General features: G+C 42.5%; 1 protein-coding gene across 1 annotated transcript; it reads right to left on the bottom strand.

Annotated features, from left to right (window-relative positions):
• Positions 1-63: 63 nt before the first annotated feature.
• Positions 64-19,860, bottom strand: PDCL3 (phosducin like 3). The gene is made up of 6 exons (XM_069073019.1): positions 19,712-19,860; positions 14,610-14,742; positions 10,741-10,831; positions 9,719-9,862; positions 8,296-8,504; positions 64-313 (listed from the first exon to the last, which is right to left on the bottom strand). Exons 1-6 carry the CDS (start codon positions 19,715-19,717, stop codon positions 171-173), a joined length of 726 nt encoding a protein of 241 aa, XP_068929120.1. The 5' UTR covers positions 19,718-19,860; the 3' UTR covers positions 64-170.
• Between the last annotated feature and the right edge of the window lie 1,592 nt (positions 19,861-21,452).

Raw genomic sequence — 21,452 nt, 5'->3', positions numbered from 1 at the left:
ATCCATTATTTCTGAACAGTGATCAATTTTGAGGTTAATTTTTGAAAGGTTAAAAAAAACATGTTTTTTTCTAATAAAAAGATTTTATTTCTGTTTTTTTCAGTTTAAAAAATTCTAGATATATTCACCATCCTAAGAAAGTTCAGGAAACGAATAAAAAAATAAGGAAATTAGTCATCTTCTGAATCACTTTCTTCCTTTGTTGGGAGAGAGCACCTGACTGAGGACATTAATTTATCTTCAATCTGTTTCTTAGGATTTTCCTCTAGATCAGTTCTGATGGCTCCAGATTCAGAAAGTTTCCACTCCAGTTCTGTAAGATAAAGAGGGGTTGGGGGTAGGGAGAGAAGAAACAAATGAATTTATTTTCTTCCTGAGATAGTTCATTCAAATTTGTAAAAAGTTTCTCACATGGAAACCACAGCCAGCCTAAGCTAAAAGGCACATATTTTTAAAAATCACAACTTTTAATAAGGAAAAAATAATAATTCCAATTCCAATCTACATGGAAATAAAAAGATAAAATAACTTTATTTTTCTCTAGGCTCAATAATGTCTTAGATTGAATAACTTCTCTGGGACAGAAAAACCCAGATATTCTACACAACAATAGAATTAGTTTCCTCAGTCGTGCTGGCAATCTTTAAATCTAATTCCAATTAGAAAAAAGTTATCAAGCTTCCTATTTTCTTGATTTCAAGTAATTCACTGAACTAGGCATCAAAGGGAAAAATAAAAATTTATCATAAAGATGACTAAATTCCATGATTACCAGCTTGAATCAATACATGTGCCCTGGTTACTAAAAAACAATTAAAAAACAGAGAAATTGGTTGTTGAAGCTACAGCTACTATTTTTTTTTTTTTGCTGAAATTTATAATTAGATTGAGCTCTCCATGTGGTGGTGGGCCTTCCTGAAGCAAAACTAAAGGATTTATTTTTTCTACTGTAGAAGGAAAAATCCAGGCAGAATCTATTCTATGTTTCTACACATACAACTGGAACAAAATAGTCTGGATTTTGGTTCAGTTACTCTTTAAACTGAATTAATATGGTGATGCACTAATAAAGTACTATTAATAAAGTTTGATACTATATGACTACGCATTTTTTAATCTCTATAGTTCAGTTCTAGATATCCAGGTAATTATGGGAGTTTGAATCAGATCTCTTAGAATAAAATGATGTCACACTACACAAATCTTCATTTAAAATCTGTGATTCTTTACCTATTGGGTTTTTTTTGTTTTGTTTTTTTTCTGATCTGAGTTTATTACAAAGGAATAATAGAAAGCAAAATTTAAAAATTACTTATTATATGTAAAGATAAGCCTACAATGATATGACAAAAATGTCTTTATTCTTGTTTAATATATTTTAGTAGAGTAGGCTGAACTGTCTTTTTCTTTAAGTCTTCATACATATGCTAGTAGGTACAGAGAGCTTTATCCACATCTTGGCGAATTTGTATACTTCGACTGACGTTAGGATCAGCATTCATAACTTTTTGCTTCATGACTTCTACAGCTCGAAAAATATCTTCAAATTCCTTGATAGTGAAATCCTTCATTTGCACATTATCTGATTCTTTGGTATCACTGTTGGCTTCTTCAAATTCTTGTTGTTGTTGTACATTAAGATCATTACCAGCCAATTCTTCAGAGTGTGAAACGAGCAATTCTCGGACATTGCCATTTTCCAGTTCATCAAAACCAAGCTTTCTTCCAATGTTTGTTATTTCTTCTATAACAGTCTGTTTTTGAGGGGGAAAACCCTCAAAATTACTATTTGTAGAGTGTGGCAAAATGTGCTTCCACACTGGGGTGCCCTTATCTGCGCTGGCTGCCTCTCTGGTAATTTTAGCATTATGCAATTGAAGTCGATTTTTAAAGCGATTAAACCAGCCAACACTTGCAGCAAAAGTTTCTTCACTATCCATTTCATTTCCATTTTCTTTTACTGCCTTCAATAAACTTGAAGCTTTTGTCTGAATGGCTGCTCTGGTAAGAGGAATGCATTTTTGATTGCAATCTTCAGTCCATACCGCTAACAGACGCTCCATTTCTATCATTGTAATACTTCTGTTTCTCGTGGTTATTTGCAAACCACAAAAAGTTGATGCAACTTTGCCTTTTTTTAAATTTCACCTGCATGTTTTATAATATTCCGTACTGGAGATTCAGGCATTCCTATATCTCTTCCAATTTTAGAGTTACTATGACCGCGTTCATGCCGTTCGATTACATCAAATTTTTGTTCTAATGTAATAAAAAGTCTCTTCTTTTTTGTGTTGGCAGTGTTGCCATCTGAAGTATTTTTCCTTTTGTCCATTTTATTAAGGGCTCCTTTTTGAAAAATTAACAAAAAACTATTGATTATGGTATGCAATGGCACATCACAACTACACTCAATGATAGGCAAGTACAGAATGATGTTTTAGTGGCATTTAATAACATTGGTTAGCTCCCTTGTCACATTAATTAAATTCTTGCTTGCATTAAATGCAACCTGTTGTCATTTTAGAACTCACACTAAAGGAATTCTGCAATATTCAAACACATATTCATTATAATCTAGCTGTTAGTTCCTTCTCACTCGAGGCCTTCAAGCAAAAGCTGGATGAGCACTTCTCCAGGATGTTTCTGAAAGTATTTTCTTGTTCAGGTATGGGCTGAAATCATAGATGATAGATGTTCTGGGGTTCCTTGGAGGAGGAGCCGCTTCGAGCCTTAGCTCTTGGAAGCCATTTCCCTTACTTCCTCCCTATTGGTTTTTAGGAAAGATTTCATAAAAGGCTGCTACAGCTATTAATTCATGCATAGCTAAAAGATCTGTACTGGACTCAACAGTTTTTTGACAGAATAGATACCTTGCTACATTCATACCTATTTTAATTAGAAACAGTATGAAAGATCAACCATGTCTCTAAGACATTAATGATCCCATTCAAGAAACCTCACCTACTAAAATTCAGCAACCCCCCAATTCTACCATATTTGAAATTAAGACTTTTAATACTATCACAAATCTCTTCTTCTTCATGCTAAAAACAGGAAAAATAAAATGCATATATAGTCTTCAATCTTTATAGTTCTGGTGCTATTAAATAAATAACACAGTCTATAAAAAGGCAGCCTGCCACAGTGCATAGAGAACTTACTTCAAAGCCAGGAGGTCTGGGTTCAAACCCTGCCTCTGATATATACTGTCTTTCTGACCTGGAGCAAGTCACTCAAACTTCCAGTATCCAGGCAACTCTCGAAGACTGTAAGTTGCAGAGGAGAAGCTAATTTGCAGTGGGGGCAGAGGGATTCTCTGTACCAATGAAATCATAGGTCCAGTACCTATCTCAGTCCTCATATATGTAAAAATATCAATATGGATTCAGTAAAAGTTCACGTACGATTGTTAGCATTAAGAATAACATCTGGCAGGATTTTGTCAGAATTAGAATGTGACAAAAATCTAGTGTTCTTGTCTCTTTGTCTCCCCACTTCTCTCTCAACCCCCACCCCTCAGTTTTTCTCACTTTGGTCTCCCCCAAAAGTGAGCTTATCATCTATGCCAAGGGTGGGGATCCTCAGCCATTTGACTGAAACCTCATAGTTTGGATTCAAAAGGCCACACTTGAGGACCTAGAGGGCCACGTTCGGCCTTGAGGCTGCAGGTTCCCCGCCCCTGATCTATATAGACAACACCCACACCGATATATCCAGCCCTAGCCTCTCCTGAGCGACAGTTCTGTAACCAACTTCCTAGTGGACATCTGAAATCAGTTGTCCTAATGGCATGTCAAGCTCAACATGTCCAAACCAGGATTCATCTTCCCCCGTGCCCTTCCCCAACCTCTTCTCAACTTCTCTGTTTCTATAAAAGGAAGCACCGTTCTTCTGTCACTCAGCCCACCCAGCTCATCAGTGGCCAAATCTCATTTCTAATTCCATAACCTCTTTCCTATATAGTCCTTTCCTTCCATTCACACCTCAGCATCAGCACTCAATGCTTCCAGTCTAAGTGGTCTCCTTGCCTCAGTCCTCTCCACACTACATCCCATTCTCCAGACAGACACCAAAGGTCCGAGTCATGTCATTTCCCTCACCAAGCAACTTTGCTGCCTTCCTATTGCCTAGAGGATCAATTATGAGCCCCTCTCTTTCACGATTAAAGCCAAAGAGCTAGGTGGCAGTTAGGCAGCAAATGAGCTGTGTGACCCTGAGAGATCATCTCACTTCTGTCTGCCTCAGTTTCCTCATTTGTAAAATGGACACAGCAACTACCTCCTATGGCTGTTTTGAAGAGCAAATGAAATCACCTGTGTAATAATGCTGTGCAAACCTAAAAGTACTAAAGTGCTACCTATGATCACTTATCACTTCACGATCTGGCCTCATCCCACCTTTCCAGCTTGATTATGCATTATTCTTTTCCATGGACTCTGTGGTCTAAGCACACTAGTCTCCTTGCTGTCCTTCACACAAGACAGTGTATCTCCCATCTCCATGCCTACAATGCTTCCCTTCTACCTCTGCCTCTTAGAATTCCCAATTTCCAGAGGTGGAGTCAAGATGGTGGAGTAGAAACATGACCTCCTCACGGCTCCAGCTTCCACCCTCCCCAATCCATGTAAAAGGGGACACTGAACAAACTTTGGAGCTGCAGAACCCGTAAAATGACACAGAGAAGCTAACCTCCCGCTGAGGACAGCCCGACAGGCCGGCAGGAATCGGCCAGCACAGCGCTCTAGGAGCCAAGCCCAGCCCCACACCGAGGCTTTAGCCCCAGGGCAGGGCTGACCAGCCACAGGCCTGAGAGACTCCAGATCAGTAGCAGCTGTGGCTGGTTCCAGATTTATCAACACATAGATGCGAAGGACAAAGTGAGAGGTCAGTGCAGTGTGAACTTTGGGACCCAGTAGGTGGGAGTGCATCAGCTTTTGCTCCCGAGGCGAGAAGCTGCTGAGATGATGCACCTTTGGAGAGGGGGGATGATGGAAGGGAGGGCAGGCTGTGGGGGGAGGGAAGTTGGAAGCACCCACTTTTGAAAAGGGACAGGATCAAAGTAGAGAATAGAACAAGTGGGAGGGAAATATAGTCAGTCTTTTATATTATATCTACTATGTTATTGTTTTGCATTAGCCACACATGTAGGACCTATACTGAACTGCTTATCTTCCCAGTAAGGGTGGGTGACAAGGAAGGAAGGGAATGAATCTGGAATTGAAAGTTTTAAAATCAAATATTCAAATATATATATATATATATATATATATATATACACACATATATATATGTATGTATATGTGTGTGTGTATACTATTATTAATATCATCTTACATGTAATTGGGAAATAAGATATACAGGCACTGGGGCATAGAGATCCACTGGAAAAGTTGAAAGGGGTATGGGAGAAAATATGGGAGAGAGCAGACTGGAGGAGGGGATATCCTGTGGGACTGCTATTTTGGGGTGGTGGGTAGGGGAAAAACGGAGAGAAAATTTGCAACTCAAAATCTGGCGGAAACGAATGATGTAAATCAGAAGTTAATAAAGCATTAAAAAAAAAAAGCATGGAACATGAGGAAGACAGTAAAGTCAGAACTCCTGCACCAAAAGCTTCAAAGGAAAATAAATACAAGCTGGTTACAGGCCATAGAGGGCCTTAAGAAGCAGATAAGAGAAGTGGAGGAAAAATTGGGAAGAGAAATGAGAACAATGCAAGAAAATTACAAAATGACAGTCAACAGCCTGACTGAGGAAAATTAACACCTTAAAAAACAGACTGACTCAATTGGCAAAAGAGGGTCAAAAAGGCAATGAGGAGAAGAATGCCTTAAAAAGCTGAATTTGCCAGATGGAAAAAGAATCTCAAAAGCTCAATGAGGAGAATTGTTCCCTCAGATTTAGACTGGAGCAAAGGGAAGCTAGTGACTTTAAGAGAAATCAAGATGGTATTAAACAGATCCAAACAAATGAAAGAATAGAAGGCAATGTGAAATATCTTATGGGAAAAACCACTGACCTGGAAAATAGATCCAGGAGAGATAATTTAAAAATTATTGGACTACCTGAAAGCCATGATCAAAGTAAGAACCTAGAAATCATCCTCCAGGAAGTTTTCAAGAAAAACTGCTCTGTTTTTTAGAACCAGAGGGCAAAATAGAGGTTGAAAGAATTTACCCATCATCTCCTGAAAAAGATCCCCAAAAGAAAACTCCTAGGAATATTATAGCCAGGTTCTGGAATTTCCAAATCAAGGAGAGAATATTACAAGCAGCCAGGAAGAAACAATTTGAATATTGTGGAAACACAATCAGGATAACACAGGACCTGGCAGCTTCTACACTGAGGGATCAAAAGGCTTGGAATATGATATTCCAGAGGTCAAAGGAGCTGGGATTAAAACCAAGAATTAAAAACCCAGCAAAACTGAATATCATCTTTCAGGGAAAAATATGGTAATTCAGTAGAACAAAGGACTTTCAAGCATTCTTAATGGAAAAAAACAGAGTTGAATAGAAAATTTGACATCCAGATACAAGAAGCAAGAGAAGCTTAAGAAGGTAAAGAGGGGAAAAGAAATCATAAGCCACTGATCAAAGCTGAACTATTAACATTCCTACATGGAAAAACAATAATTGTAACTGATGAAACTTTTCTCAGTATGAAAACAGTTGAAGGGAACAGAAATATATATATGTCTATATCAGAGGGTACATGGGCATATGATACATGTGTGAATGTGTATATATATATGTTTACAGGTATACTTAGGGCACAGGACCAATTTAATGGGAATGGATGATACTTAAAAGGGGAAATTAAGAGGTGAGAGAGGAATATAATGAGAGGAGATGGAGAGAGACAGAATGGGGTAAACTATCTCATAAAGAAGAGGCAAGGGTAAAGGGTTACAATGGAGGGGAAGAATAGGAAAGCAAAAGGGAATGGGTCAACCTTATTCTCACTGAATTTGGCTCAGAGAGAGAATGAAATACACACTAAATAGGGTATCTCACCCTACAGGAGAGTAGAGGGGGAAGGGGATGAGAGGTGGGATGATGGAAGGGAGGTCAGGCTGGGGGAGAGGGAAGTTGGAAGCACTCACTTTTGAAAAGGAAAGGGATCAAAGTAGAGAACAGAACAAGTGGGAGGTAGGATAGGAGGGAGGGAAATATAGTCAGTCTTTTACAATATATCTACTGTGTTATTGTTTTGCATTAGCCACACATGTACATCCTATACTGCTTATCTTCCCAGTAAGGGTGGGTGACAAGGGAGGAAGGGAATGAATCTAGAATTCAAAGTTTTAAAATCAAATGTTTAAAATCATATATACATATATACTCTTATTAATACTATCTTACATATAATTGGGAAAGAAGATATACAGGCACTGGGGCACAGAGATCCACCATTCCCTCCTGGAAAAGTCTAAAGGGGTATGGGAAAAGATGGGAGAGAGCAGATTGGAGGAGGGGATATCCTGTGGGACTCCTATTTTGGGGCGGTGGGTAGGGGAAAAACGGGGAAAAAATTTGCAACTCAAAATCTGGCAGAAATTAATGATGTAAATCAGAAGTTAATAAAGCATTTGAAAAATGAAGAAAAGAAAAGAGAATTCCCAGTTTCCCTTCAAATCTGACAAGCTCAAGTCCCTCTTGTCCTGATTCTCCCAGTTTATGGTCTCTACTTCTCCAAGATTATGTTGCATCTCTTTATGTGTTTTATATATATTTATTTATGTACATGTTGTCTCCCCTGATAGAACATAAGCTCCTTGAAGGCAGGAATAGTTTCCCTCTGTCTCTATATCTAGGTATTTTTCTAAGATCTTCACATTGCAGATAAGGTTCAATGTGCAATGGTATTTTTATGTTTCCTCACCTGTGAAGTCCCTCTACCAATGAAATCATAGGTCTAGGCCCTATAGCTAACACAGTGCCTAGCTCAGCAGGTCCTTCATAAATTCTTGTTGATTATCTACCACTAAAAATTCTTATGTAAACAAATAAAAAAAAAAATCAAGGGTTTGATGACAGCTGATCTTTTAGCAGCCTTTGAAAAATCACAAGCACCCTAGGTCAATGGCTGACCAAAGACAAATAAAATAAATCAGCCATTAATGGGAAAGTATTTTTTTTTCTGATCACTGATCAAAATACATTTGCTTCTTGCCTCTCAAAAATTTGTTAAAACAAATATAAACTGAGCTACACTATTGTATCCTAACTGTGGGGCCCAAAGTCTTATGGGTTTTGCATGGGATTTCTCTCCTTTCAGATGATAACTACTTACCATCCTTTGTCAGGTTCATGCCACCAAATACTAGAGGACCAATAAACTGGGCCTTGATATCACCCTCAAGGTAGACAAACACTGTGGGAAGATTCCTATCAGGATAGTTGGGTATGCAAGTTGTTGAAATAGACTTGATAAATTTCACATCAGGAAATTTTCTTGCAAGTCCACTAAAGTGCTGGTTTATAAGTGTACACAGAGGGATTCTGTAAAATAGAAAATCACCAAAAGAGGTCAATGCTACAATGTGGACAAAGCAAAGAAAGTATTTTCATTCTCCCAACCCTAGCTTGAGTTCTGTGCTTGGCTAAGGCCAATTTAAAATTATTTTCCTTCTCACAATTCAATTTTTAAGATTGCTTTTCCTACTACATATTTTCCAGGAAGCAGATTTAATAGATTAACATAGAAAAATAAAAAGAAGCTCTTACAAAAAACAAACCTACATACTGAAACAATAAACTAGGGAAGCAGTTTATACACAAGATCAAATTTTATTTTATGTGATAAATAACATAGGCAAATTAACATAATTTTAATGTAAAAGGTACTTATCCCTTTCCTTTTTAATTGAAACCTGGTAAAACATTCAGAATCTAGAAGTTATGTGGTGTGTGAGCAAATATTTTCTGCTGTTAATACGATTTCATGATTACTTCTGGAAGAAAATCTACTGTACATGGGACACCATGTAGAGGTATTGAAAATGGCAGAAATAGTTCAGAATTAATATGTCAATTACTATAAAAAATAGTAGGGAACCAAGGCATTCACAATGACTAATAAGTTGATTCTTGGATTCTATTGGATTCCTCAGTTTCTCAACACAAGCAAACAAATCAGGAATCAAATTTTTCAATAAAAGAAAAGTTCTTAATTTTAGCCAGTAGGAGAAAAATTGCTGGGTCATAAATATAAGAAACATGAAACCCATTTTTAATTTTTGGTTTTTTTTTGCTTTTTGGAGGGCAACTGGGATTAAGTTACTTGCCCAAGGTCCCATGGCTAGTTAATTGTTAAGTGTCTGAGGCCAGATTTGAAGTCAGGTCCTGACTCCAGGGCTGGTGCTCTATTCATTGTGCCACCTAACTGCCCCTGAAACCTATTTTTAAATAAACATGTACTTCAAAAAGAACTTCCTATTTTTCATAACCTAAAGGTTTACACAATTCATACGGCTAGTAGAGCAAGAGTGGTTAGCATAGGCCTGCAGAACCTGTCATGGGCCACCCAAAATCCTTTGGCATGCCACAAGTGGCCCGTGTGCCACAGGCTGTGCAGGACTGGGTTAGCACATTAAAATCTCAAAATTATTAAAAAAAAAAATCTTAGCTAAGCTACTTATCAATGAAATCTAACATGCCGACCTACAGCTTCAAAAGCAAAGAAATACCTTTAAGAAAGCAGGAGACTGACTTACCCTTGTTTGTAAAGGTGCAAGATTACCCACAAGCCTTTGCCAGCTTTGGTAACTTCTTCAACATAATCTTTCCCTGATATCTCCAAAACTTCTCCAAATTTGTTCTTTAGTTGAGTCGCTTTCCATTGTGCAAGCCTCTGTTGCCTGTAACATAGAAGAGGGAAGACAAAAACACATGAAATTCACCACACTCAAATTTAACTTACTCAAATTCATTTATATATGCTCAGTAAAAAACAAACAAAAATCCCCAATCATTTAAATAGTACAAGTAACCACCCAAGGTGGTAAGAGTTCACGTCAAATAGCGCAGAGTTCTCCCCACTCCACTCGATGAGCAGGCATTACACGGTGACTAAGATGGGAGACATGACTCTCTCCAGAATTAAGACCCTCCAGTGGACCCCACTGTCCCTCTCTACCACCCAAACCCAGTCCAGCCCTGCATCAGGCCCTCCGGCAATTCTTGTGCTGAAGACACGGCTCCAGACTGCCGACCTCCCTTAGCTACTGTACCTCATGGCCAATTTAAGGGACTTTGTGCTCAGGGTCATTTTGACTACACAAAAATTTCACCACTAGTAACTTCTTGACTTTGGGCTCAAGGTCACATGTGGTCCTCTAGGTCCTCAAGTGCAGCCCTTTGGCTGAATCCAAACTTCACAGAACAATCCTTTTATTAAGTTTGGATTCAGACAAAGGGCCACACTTGAGAACGTGGAGGGCCACAAGTGGCCTCAAGGCCACAGGTTCCCCACCCTTTTCAGACCTAGCCTCCATGTAAGATGGGACTCTACTGTATGGCTAACAAAGCAATCTTATATTGGAACTGGTTTTATGCATAATTTTTCATTAAGTGTGTCCAAGGAGTCTGGTTTTACTTGTCTCACAAAAAAGAGAGCAAACTGTAGAGTAATTTAATTACAAATCCTTCCAAATGTTATCTCATCCAGCAAGTTACTTTCTCAAAGGACACATGCTTCATCACTGTACAAAGACCAAATGGTTCCCATGGATCGAACCTGTACATTTCAATGGCACGCTCATCCTCCTCATTAAACTCATCTTCGTTTTCTTCTAGCTCTTCCAAAGTCATGTCTTCATATGTTTTCACTGAAATGAATCATATTAGCAACAGATAAAATTATCTGCGCCAAGAATGGAAAACAATGCTACTTTGCAATATATTTTTCTTCTCCCGTTCTTCCTCAAAGCAAGGCACTCACTCACTTTAATTAGCACCTCTGACTATTCCCCTTCTCCCCTAAAAAGCCAAAAATTAAATTAAATAATTAATTCTGAACCTGAAAAGACTGAACAGAGTTGAAATGACTGATGATCCCACCGTACAAAATGCTTGCAGAACGCAGAGCTCCCCCTGGATGTTCCATGGACATCCTGAATGTCTCAAAACAGAAGTTATCCCACTCCACCTCCATGACACAAACTTTCTATTTCTGCTGAGGACACCAATCACTCAGGTTTACGACCTTAAAGGGATCTTTGACTCCTCCTTCTCCCTCAACCCCCATAACCAAACAGCTGCCGGTTCTTGCCAATGCTCCACTGTGTCTCCTGCATCTACCCACACCCCTTCTCCCCTTATGCAGCGTCTATTAGAGGTCAGGTCAGGACCTAGTTACATTTGGCCTAGGCTACTACAAAAGCTTTCTACCTCATGTCCACGTCTCCAGTGTCTCCCCTCTACAACATGTCCTCCACACAGCTGCCAAACTGATATTCCTAAAACACAGACTTGACCATGCAATGCCCCACCCCAAGCATCTTCAATGGCTCCCTGCTTAAATATTCTACATTTTTTACGCCGCTATCATTTAGGGATCTAATCCTCATCACCCACCCACCCCCACCATTATCAAACGAGCCTCCCCTCCTAACAAAGACAAACAGCTAAGCAAAACCAAATGGCAGTGACCCTATCAGACAGAATAAGTCCCATTCTTAATCCGCTCATCCAGCCCCCTCTCCACAGAAAGGAGAGAAGCACGTTTTCCATCTATTTTCTGGGGCCATGATGGGTAATTATGATTGTTCACTATTAAATTTTTTAATGGCCCCCTAGAGCTTCTAGAATAAAATACCAAATCCTTAGTCTGATACTTAAACCACTCCCTCCATCTCTTTTTCTAATCATATTTTATCTTACTATCTTACCACTCAGGTGCTCTATTCAGGTCAAACTGGTCTGCTAGATATACCCCGTACATGAATTCTATTTGACCTCCTTTGACTAGGCCCCCCCACATCGGGAATGCACACCTCTTTCAATTATACTTGATAGAATCCCTGGCCTCCTTCAAATACAGCTCAGTTTCCTTCTCTTACACCAGGCCCCCTCAGTCCCCAAATCCCTCCAGTTATGAGACCTGTCCCTGTCTTCCTTCTAAAATTACTTTGTATTTACTTGCTTGTGTAGATGTTTGCTTTTCAATCTCCAGTGCCTTGAACATAAGCGACACTATATTTGATGAATTAGACTTAAAGGAAAATATTAGTAAGGAGTGTCCAGAATGAAATTTAGTCTTCCTGATTCAACTCAAAAAATCTAGGAATAACGAGTCTCAAATTTCAAAGTTACAGATCTATAAGGAGTCTAAGAAATCACCTGGTGACTTTCACAAGAATGGGCAATCAATTTTTTAAAATATAGTTATCTTAAAAGAGGAAGCATGCCATAGTGGTCAGAGGATTGGACTTGGGTCTCATTCTTGATTGTGATACTTACTAGCTTTGTGAGCCTGTTCAGGTCACTTATCTTTCTGGGTTTCAACTGACTGATCAACCAATCAATCAAATGGCTTACACATACCACAAGCAAATGCATTAGAAATTCTTCCACCAAAAAATGCCAATGAAAAACCAACCAAAAGCAAACAGACTTCGATGGACTGTTTCTTAAAATCACCATCTAAACTCATAAGCTGCATCAACGTGTTCATCTGCAAAAGGAGTCGCAGAATCAAAGATGTGAGGGAGTCAAGGTGTGTGGAAAGAAGGCACACTAACGTATTGCTGGTGGAATGCTGAAATGGTCCAGCCATGCTAGAAAGCCGTCTGAAACTGCCCAAAAAGTCACTGAATGGCATATCCGCAAGCCCAGAAATATCTCTACAATAATAACTGGCCTTCACATAGCTCACTAAGGTTTGGAAAGTACTCATATACATTGTCTGATTTTATCCTAATAATGACCCTGGGAAGCAGGTGATACTGTCTGCATTTCACAGATGAAGAAACTGAGGCAGGCAGCGCTCCAATGACTTGTCTGGGGTTACCCAGCTAGGTAATGTCTGAGGCTGCATTTAAACACAGGTCTTCTTGACCCCAAGCAGCACTCTAGCTACTCACTGCTCTGTTCACCTGGCTACCCACCACTCCCAAGCCTATCCCCAAAAGAGAAAAAAGAAAGAAGAAAAGGATTCACACGTGTAAAGAATATTCTCGGTAGCACCTTTTGTTACAGCAAAAAACTGGAAACAAAACGGGTACCCATCAGCTGGGCAATGGCTTACAAGTGGTATGAAACCAGGGGGGACTTTTGTGAAACGATAAGGAGAGAAACAAGCTGCATCAGGAGAATAATGGATATGACGCTAACAACACGACAAAGAAAACCCCCAAACTCTCACCGACGTTCATTATCAGTTGTGATTCCGAAGGAGTGACGACGCCCACCCCACCCCGCCTCCTGGAAGGAGGCCCAAAGATGCGCAATGAGACGCACATCTCCAGACATGCTCACAAATGGATGTTTTATCTTGACTGTGGCTTATCTGCATGAGGGAGGAGGTATTTTTGTCATTGTTTTTAAATTGGGAGCATTGAGTTAGTGTTAGTCAGGTCCAAACACAAAAGAGAAAAAGAAGAATGTCACTGATATGTTTTTTTAAATGCACAGAAGAAGAAGAAGCTCAGAATGAGACAGGACAAGAATTTATTACCGTGTTTCCCCAATAATAAGACACTGTCTTATTATTTTTTTTGGACAGAAAAACACCAGAGGGCTTATTTTCAGGGGAGGGCTTATTTTAATGAACATTGACAGCAATTTTAATAGACAGGTAAATGTGAACAAAAAAATGTACCTTTATTCAATAAGCAAATCACTGGGGAAGAACAGGATGACGCGCTCACTGCTGCAGCTCTGATTGGATGAAGCTCGGAGCGCGGTGTGCGTTTCATGGGGGGGGGGGGACGGTGCATACAGAGGGTACCATAATGTAGCGTGTAGCACAGGGGATCACCTTCACTACTGTAGCAATCTCAATAGGGCTTATTTTCGGGGGAGGGCTTATTTTAGAGGAATCTTACACAGTAAGGGGAGGGCTTATTTTCGGGATAGGTCTTATTATCGGGGAAACATGGTATAGACTTTAAAAATATGCAAGTCATTTATAATAAAAATTCATAGCTTCATGTAGAATCTCTTTTCTGTCCTTCTTGGTATGCAGAGATGTTTGTCAAGTTCATAGTAATAATTTTTTTTAAGCAATCGGGGTTAAGTAACTTGCTCAAGGTTACACGGCCAGGTGTTTCTGGGTGGGTGCTAAGTGTCTGAGCCCGGGATTCGATCTCCAGGTCTTCTCAACACTGGAGCCGGTGCTCTTACTCGCTGTGCTACCTGGCCGCCCCATAATTTTTTTTTTAATGTAAGGGATATTAGAGATTATTTAGTGCAAGCAGTTCCCATCCCATGTTTGCAAATGAGCAAACCAAGAACCAGAGAGGCCAACATGAACTATCCATGGCCATCGAGGTGATCGGAGGCAAAAGAAGCACTATAACCAAAGCCTCTAAGACTTTTCCCACTGTAACAAATGGCACCAACTTAGATAAAGAAAGAACAATGGAGAAAACGAACTGAACTCACCTATCGATTGCTGGAGGATGTGCTTCTCTACTTCTTCTTCCCTCTTCTTCTCCAGATCATCCAAGCTTTCCTTTGGGGGCAATATGCCCTTCTTGCGAAGGATGTCATTCCACTCCGTGTCTGCATTGGGGTCCTAAAATAGTAAGACCAAGGATGACTTTAGGGAAATCAAGTTCAACAAAAGCCCAGTGTTGTAATTCCCAAAGTAGAGACCAGGAGGCAGAAATGGCTTCCAATAGGCGATGGCAGACTGGCAACTGATTTTTCTTGGTTAAGCCTTTTTCTACTCCTCAAACTCCTAGATGAGTCTGTAAGGCCTCTCAGTGCTTCTGCTTCTAACCCTTCTCTTGTTTCACTATTACTCTCTCTTTTCCTCTCCTGACATTTACTTAGTGAATGGTAAATAGTAGATAGTCATGGTTGGAAGGGTGTGGTCTAATCTGGTGGGACTGTACAAGAATCACTTCATGATTCTCTAACTCAAACCTGATCTTCAGTTTAAGACTAAAAGAATTAAGATTTTAATTCAAGTGTATACATGTTATATGCAAAGCATGGAAGCCAAAAAAGATATGAGAGTAAAGATGTACCAACAGTTAGAAAATCTAGGTTTTAAAGAAATTGCCAATTCTGAGATGCAAACAGGAATGATTCTCTCTGGAAGTCTAGAGGGTGGTCTCAGGGCAAGGGATGTCAAAGATGTCCTAGGACAGATACTGATTTACAATCTGACTTTATGTTCTTTGTAAGAATGCTTATAAGGTTGACTGTTTAGAAAGATCATGCAAAATAGCCTCAATTTATAGGGCACATTTTAATAACATTGAATTTTTGTAGAAATTTAGCCAGAAATGTCCCTGGAAGTCCATGTAATTAAAAAAAATTTTTTTTACATCAACTCGACAAACATTCTAAACTTCTCTCTACTCCCTCTGTGTATTTTTTAAACGTTTTATTGTTTTTTTTTCCTCCTTTCTTTTGTTTGGGGGGGATCAGGAATTTTAAGTAATCATTCCCATACAAACAGACCCCTAAATTCAAAGTTGGTACTCCAAATTTATACAGATGCCCAAAGTGTTCTCAATACATTTGTTTATTTAATCAATCGACCAGCATTTATTAAGCATAAACTGCTTGCTAACACTGTGCTAGCTGCTAGGGATAAGGTTACAAAGACAGAAAGAGAATAGTTCCTCCGCTCAAGGACTTTATAAGCTACTGTGAATATGACAGAAAACAAAGACGTGAATAAGTGAGTGTATAAAAAACGAATACTGAGTAATGCCTTAAGGGGGAGGTACTTGGAGGTCGCGGGGGAGGTGGGGTACACAGTGAAAAAGATGACACTTGAGGGAAGCTTTGAAGGAAAGTAGGGATGCTAGGAGGCTGCGGTGAATGGGAAAAACACATTCTAGTTTTGAGAGAAAGCCCAGGAAAAGGCAGAGGGAGAGCTAATATAATGTTGAGTATGAGACACAGAAAGAAGATCAGTTTAGCTGGACCATAGAGTATAGTAAGAGGAACTACCGTGTTTCCCCCATAATAAGACCTATCCCGAAAATAAGCCCTCCCCTTACTGTGTAAGATTCCTCTAAAATAAGCCCTCCCCCGAAAATAAGCCCTATTGAGATTGCTACTGTAGTGAAGGTGATCCCCTGCGCTGCACGCTACATTACAGTACCCTCTGTATGCACCGTCCCCCTCTCTCCCCCCCGTGAAACACACGCCGCACTCCAAGCTGCATCCAATCAGAGCTGCAGCAGTGAGCTCGTCATCCTGTTCTTCCCCAGTGATTTGCTTATTGAATAAAGGTACATTTTTTGTTCACATTTACCTGTTTATTAAAATTGCTGTCAATGTTCATTAAAATAAGCCCTCCCCTGAAAATAAGCCCTCTGGTGTTTTTCTGTCCAAAAAATTTAATAAGACAGTGTCTTATTATCGGGGAAACACGCTATGTACAAAAGGCTACAAAAGTACCTGGAAAGGCTTTAAATGCCGAGTTTGCAAAGAACTACAAAGGCCAAACAGAAACTTATTTCTGACCCTAAAAAGGAGGCAACAGAGTTTATTGTACAGGGGTATGATATGTTCAGATCTATTTTTCAGGAGTATTACTGGGGTACCTGGCAGCTAGATGGCACAGAGCATAAAGTACTAGGCTTGGAATCAGGAAGACTCACCTTCATGACTTCAAATTCCACCTCAGACACTACTAAGGCAAGTCACTTATCCCTATTTGCCTCAGTTTCCTCATCTGTAAAATAAGCTAGAGAAGGAAATGGTGAACCACTCTAGTATCGCTGACAAGAAACCCTCAAACGCAATCACAAAAATGACTGAACAACAACAGAGCTGAGTCTCCTGCATCTAGTCCAGCGTTACCAACTGCCTGTTGGACATCTCCACCTGGATGCCTCATAGTGAGCTCAAACCAGAAAGCAGCTCACTTCCCCACACCCCATCCTCCAAACTTCTCCATTTCTCTCCAGGTACCAGCTCACCTCCCAAGCACAGGTTCACAAGCTTGGAATCATGTCTGACTTCTCCCTCTTCCTCAACCCCCATATCCCAAACTGACAGGTACCCATTCCTATCCCAGCAATCCCCCACACATGCGTCTTTCTTTTCCCTCACACCACGTCTACCTCAGTTCAGAGCATCATCACACCTGGCCCAAACTACTACAATAGTTTCCTAATTGGTCCGTCTGCTTCCACTCTACCTTCCCTCCAAGTTCTCTCCTACAGGGCAGCTCAATTTAACACGCCATATCCTGCACACTCAAAAAAAACAAACAAACCCATGTCTGCTGAGATAAAACACAAAGCCCTCACTGTGACATTGAAAGTTCTCCACAATCACATTGCCCCACACACACATCCCTCTCCATTTCAGCGTCATGGCCTGATGGATGCTGCCATGCCCATCTCCAGGCCACCCAGAATGCATTCCCCCGTCATGTGATTCCTGTGAAGCACGAGCTCAGGGGCCCCCGTCATGGGGGGGGCAGACTTTCCCTCCTACTACTTCGTATGTACTTGTCTGAGTAATTGTCTTGAAAATAGAAATTTGACTTTTTTTTTTATATCTACATCCTTAAAACAATGGGGAAGAGCAGGCTCTTAAATGCTTGTTGATTAAACGTACATGATGCGTCCCTTCCAATTCCTACAACAGTAACTCTTGTGTAGTGTTCAACAAACGTGAATCCAGCGATGAGACAACAAAAAACCAGGGATCCATCGGGTTCTGACCATGCTCAGCCTTACACACCACCTTCAGTTAATAAACTGCAAGAAAAACTGGATCCTGTGGCAAAACCCCCGATGTGTGGTTGGAGGACCGAAGTTCAAAGCCTACTTCTGTCACTTCTCTGTGACGACCTCTGAAGTATCATTTTGGTCATCTGCAAAGATGATGGATTAGACATCCTCTCAAGAAATCCCTTCTAGCTCTAGGTATAAAAGACAGGGGCAGGATCCGGACTGCGATCTCATGAACATTAGTAACTCCCAGAGGAGTAAACTCTTTCTGCCCAGGCAGGTCAGGAGACTTTCTGAGTTTTTTTTAAGAGTTGCCAGGGGGCATACTGAGAAGTCATGCCCTTCAGTGTCAGAGATGGGGCTTGAACCCAGGTCTTTCTGGCTCTGATGATAGCTCCCCCTGCATGGTACTCTCTCTTGGTCCAATGTCATTAACCCCCTTTGTTGCTGTTTTCCAAAAGGACAGAATCTTCTCTAAGGCAGCCAGCCCAGCAGTTAGGTGGTGGAACAGAGCCGGGCTCAGGCACTGGCAGGAAGACACTGGGCGAGTCCCTTGACTACTGCCTGCCTCCATTCCCTATGTATAAAATGGAGATGTTCACATGACCTGCCTCCCAGGGCTGCTGCGAGGACAGAATGAAGTCTCTGTCCAGTGCTTCAGCTGGAGCCTCCAAGCACAGCGCGGCCATCTCTCACAGCAGGGCTTCCTTCCTGCCGCCCCCCCCCCCCCCGCACCCCCCTCACGGGCACTCTCGCTGTCTTTTCACTCCGTATGGTCTGAGTCCTCTGCACCAGAATGCAGGCGGTTTGCAGACACCCGCAGGCTCTGCAATCATTGAGCATGCTGGCTGCTGCTCTTGCTGATGTTGTTTGTCATCGACTGCTTGTTGTTTCCAAGCTTCAGCCTCCTTGTAGCTGACAGTGATACACTGTTTCCAAATGGGACACAGGTAATATACAATGTGACATTTAAGGCAAAGGGTCCAGGGCGGGGGCGGGGAACGCGTGGCGTTCTAGGTCCTTGGAGGACTGAGTCCTTTTATTAGGGGGATGTGTCCTGTGCGGTCTGGAGCCAAGGGACCTCCCTCAAGGACCTAGAGGGCCCCACCCCTGTTTGGGCAATAAGTTTTTAACCCAAATGTCGGTCTGGTTCTGTGAGTTCAACGTTATAAGAGAGAGAACTAAGTCTACTGACTGTGGTCAGCACCTTCTCTGCTTAAAGAGTGTCAGGGGCGGCTCAGTGGCGCTGCGAATGGACACTTGAGGTCCGTGTGACCTTGGGCAAGTCCCTTCACCCCACCTGCCCTCCAAAAAAGGGAGTCTTTTCACCTTTTTCTGTGTGATGGGCCCTCTGGACAGCAGGGTGCACCTTCTCAGAATAACACTTTAAAATACAGTATAAGTCAAAGGAATACAAGTGAAGCCAATTACACCGAAATAATTACTAAAAGTTTTTTAACTTCCAGGACCTCACATAGAGAGCCGGCCTTAGAGGTCAGATGACTCGGCCAGGGTCACACAGAGGAGGGTCCCAGATGGGGCACCTGAGGCAGAGGTCAGGTGACTTACCCAGGGCCGCACCTGGAGCGCGGATCCGAGGCTGCGCCCCCGGCCACCTCTCGGAAGAACAGCGGTAACAATGACACTGAAGCCGGAGCTGCCAGCAAGCGCGGCGGCTACACACCGGCGCACTGCGCCTGCGCCGCCCGCCCCTCCCCCAAGGCCTCCAGGCCGCACGCCCAGCCGCGCGCCCGCCGGGAGTCCAGGTCAAACCTCCGCCCCCGGGGGATCCGGGGTCGGGGCGGTCGGCTGCTCTTCCTCCCGCCTTCCCCTCACCTGCATCTCGTCGCCAAGACCCTCAGGGAGGCCAGAGCTCTCTGTTCCTCAATCCCAGGTTGCTCTCAGCGCTCGGTGGTGACCGCGCAGGCGCAAGGCCAACCCCTCCCATCTCGGGCTGACATCACGCCCCCAGCAGCTGCGCTCCTTACGGAAGCATCTTGGGAGCATGCGCACACTGCGCCGGAGAGGTGGGGTTTGTTTTTTTAGGTCCTGCGCAGAACATCCGGTAGGGCGGTGTCAGCATTTGGTTCATGCGCAGAATTCCGGGAGGGCGTGGTTTCGCTTTTAGGTTATGCGCAGAGTCGGTGCCTTGCGTTTCCGGCTGTTGCCCTGCCCCCAAGCTGCGGGATTTCCTTATAAGGGCTGAAGCGCCCCTCCAAAGAGCCCTGGGGTCACCTGAGCAGGCGGGGCGTCGCTTACGCCGTTTTCCCGCCGCCCCCAGTCAGTTGGGCCGGGTTTCCCCGGGAGGAAGAGAACAAATCCAGTTATCAATGGATTTAAGTAGAATGATCAGGATCCCTAAGAATCGCTCCATTCCCTCGAAGCGCCGGCAGGGGGCGCTGTCTGTGCGCGCTTCTCCGCCAGAGTGTAAACTCCCGGAGGGCAGCGACTTGGCCCTGCCCTGCTGGTCAGCCCGCGCTCGGCACCCTGCAGGGCGTTCCGCAAACCGGGGGCACAGGATTACAAGGCGCCGGGTTTGGGGTCGGGGGCGCGAGTGCCAATGCACCCGCCCTCAGGTGCTGGGGACGCGACCCCTGGTCCCGACGTGCGGTCCAGAGAAACCCTCCCCCGCGGGGGACGATCCTAGGGAGAGGGGCCGCTCCCAAACCCGAGCGTAGCCTGTGACCCCCTTTCGTGACAGCTGGCGTCCAGGTCATGCTTTAAGGCTTTCATCCGAGCAGCCCGGGGCACTGATTCAGTGCTCTCATAGTGACCTGCCCAGCACCACACACTCGTGACTCTGAATCCGCGCCCTCTCCAGAGCGGCACCGTGACGGCTTTATGCCAGTCTCTCCCTCGGACGTCTCCTTTGTGACTGGCACAGCGGAGCAAAATCTAGGGAAAGGCCTCCGTGTGCGTGCTGGGGCGGAGCGCCGCGGACTCCATTCGATACAAATGTATCAACCCCAGTTTGTCACAGTAACTGTTTGTAACCGAAGCAGCGGATGCGCAATATACAATGTGTGTTCGTATGCAAGGATCTGGGGGACCATTGGTTTAGTTTACTTCCAACAGCGCAGTTTGCAGGCCGTCCGTAACTGCCCTCCTGTTCATCTCTTGTCTTTCTATAAATTCTCCACAAGAAGTCCACCCCGAGGTGGAGTCCTTCCTGAATCTCACCTAACATCTCTAAGATACAATTGGAATGCTCATTTTTATATATAACATTCCTTCCAATTAGGTGTAAAAACAATTTTACCCTTTTTTTTTTTTTAAAGTTTGAGTTACCAACTTCTCTCTCTGCATCCCCCTCATCCCTGAATTGGTAAGCACTCTGATATAGGTTATACATTTGCTATCATGTAAAGCATTCATTGGAGCACTCTTGTCATCTCTCTGTCATCCTTCACGATGTAATCAGCCCAGTTCTTGATGGCTCTCTGTTCACAATCACCATACCTTTCCATTGCCCTCTGTGTGATACTCAGCTTTGGTTCTTCAGGGATTATTATGTTCCACGTTTACTGTAATACAGCAGTACTAATAGAATAGTAATATTAAAAAGGTGGCCTTTGGG

This window comes from Petaurus breviceps, unplaced genomic scaffold (genome assembly GCF_028583685.1).
Source record: "Petaurus breviceps papuanus isolate PSGF00001 unplaced genomic scaffold, PetGlider_PUasm1.0 90849, whole genome shotgun sequence".
Lineage (NCBI taxonomy): Eukaryota > Metazoa > Chordata > Mammalia > Diprotodontia > Petauridae > Petaurus > Petaurus breviceps.
This window is presented reverse-complemented; position numbering and strand designations above follow the sequence as displayed.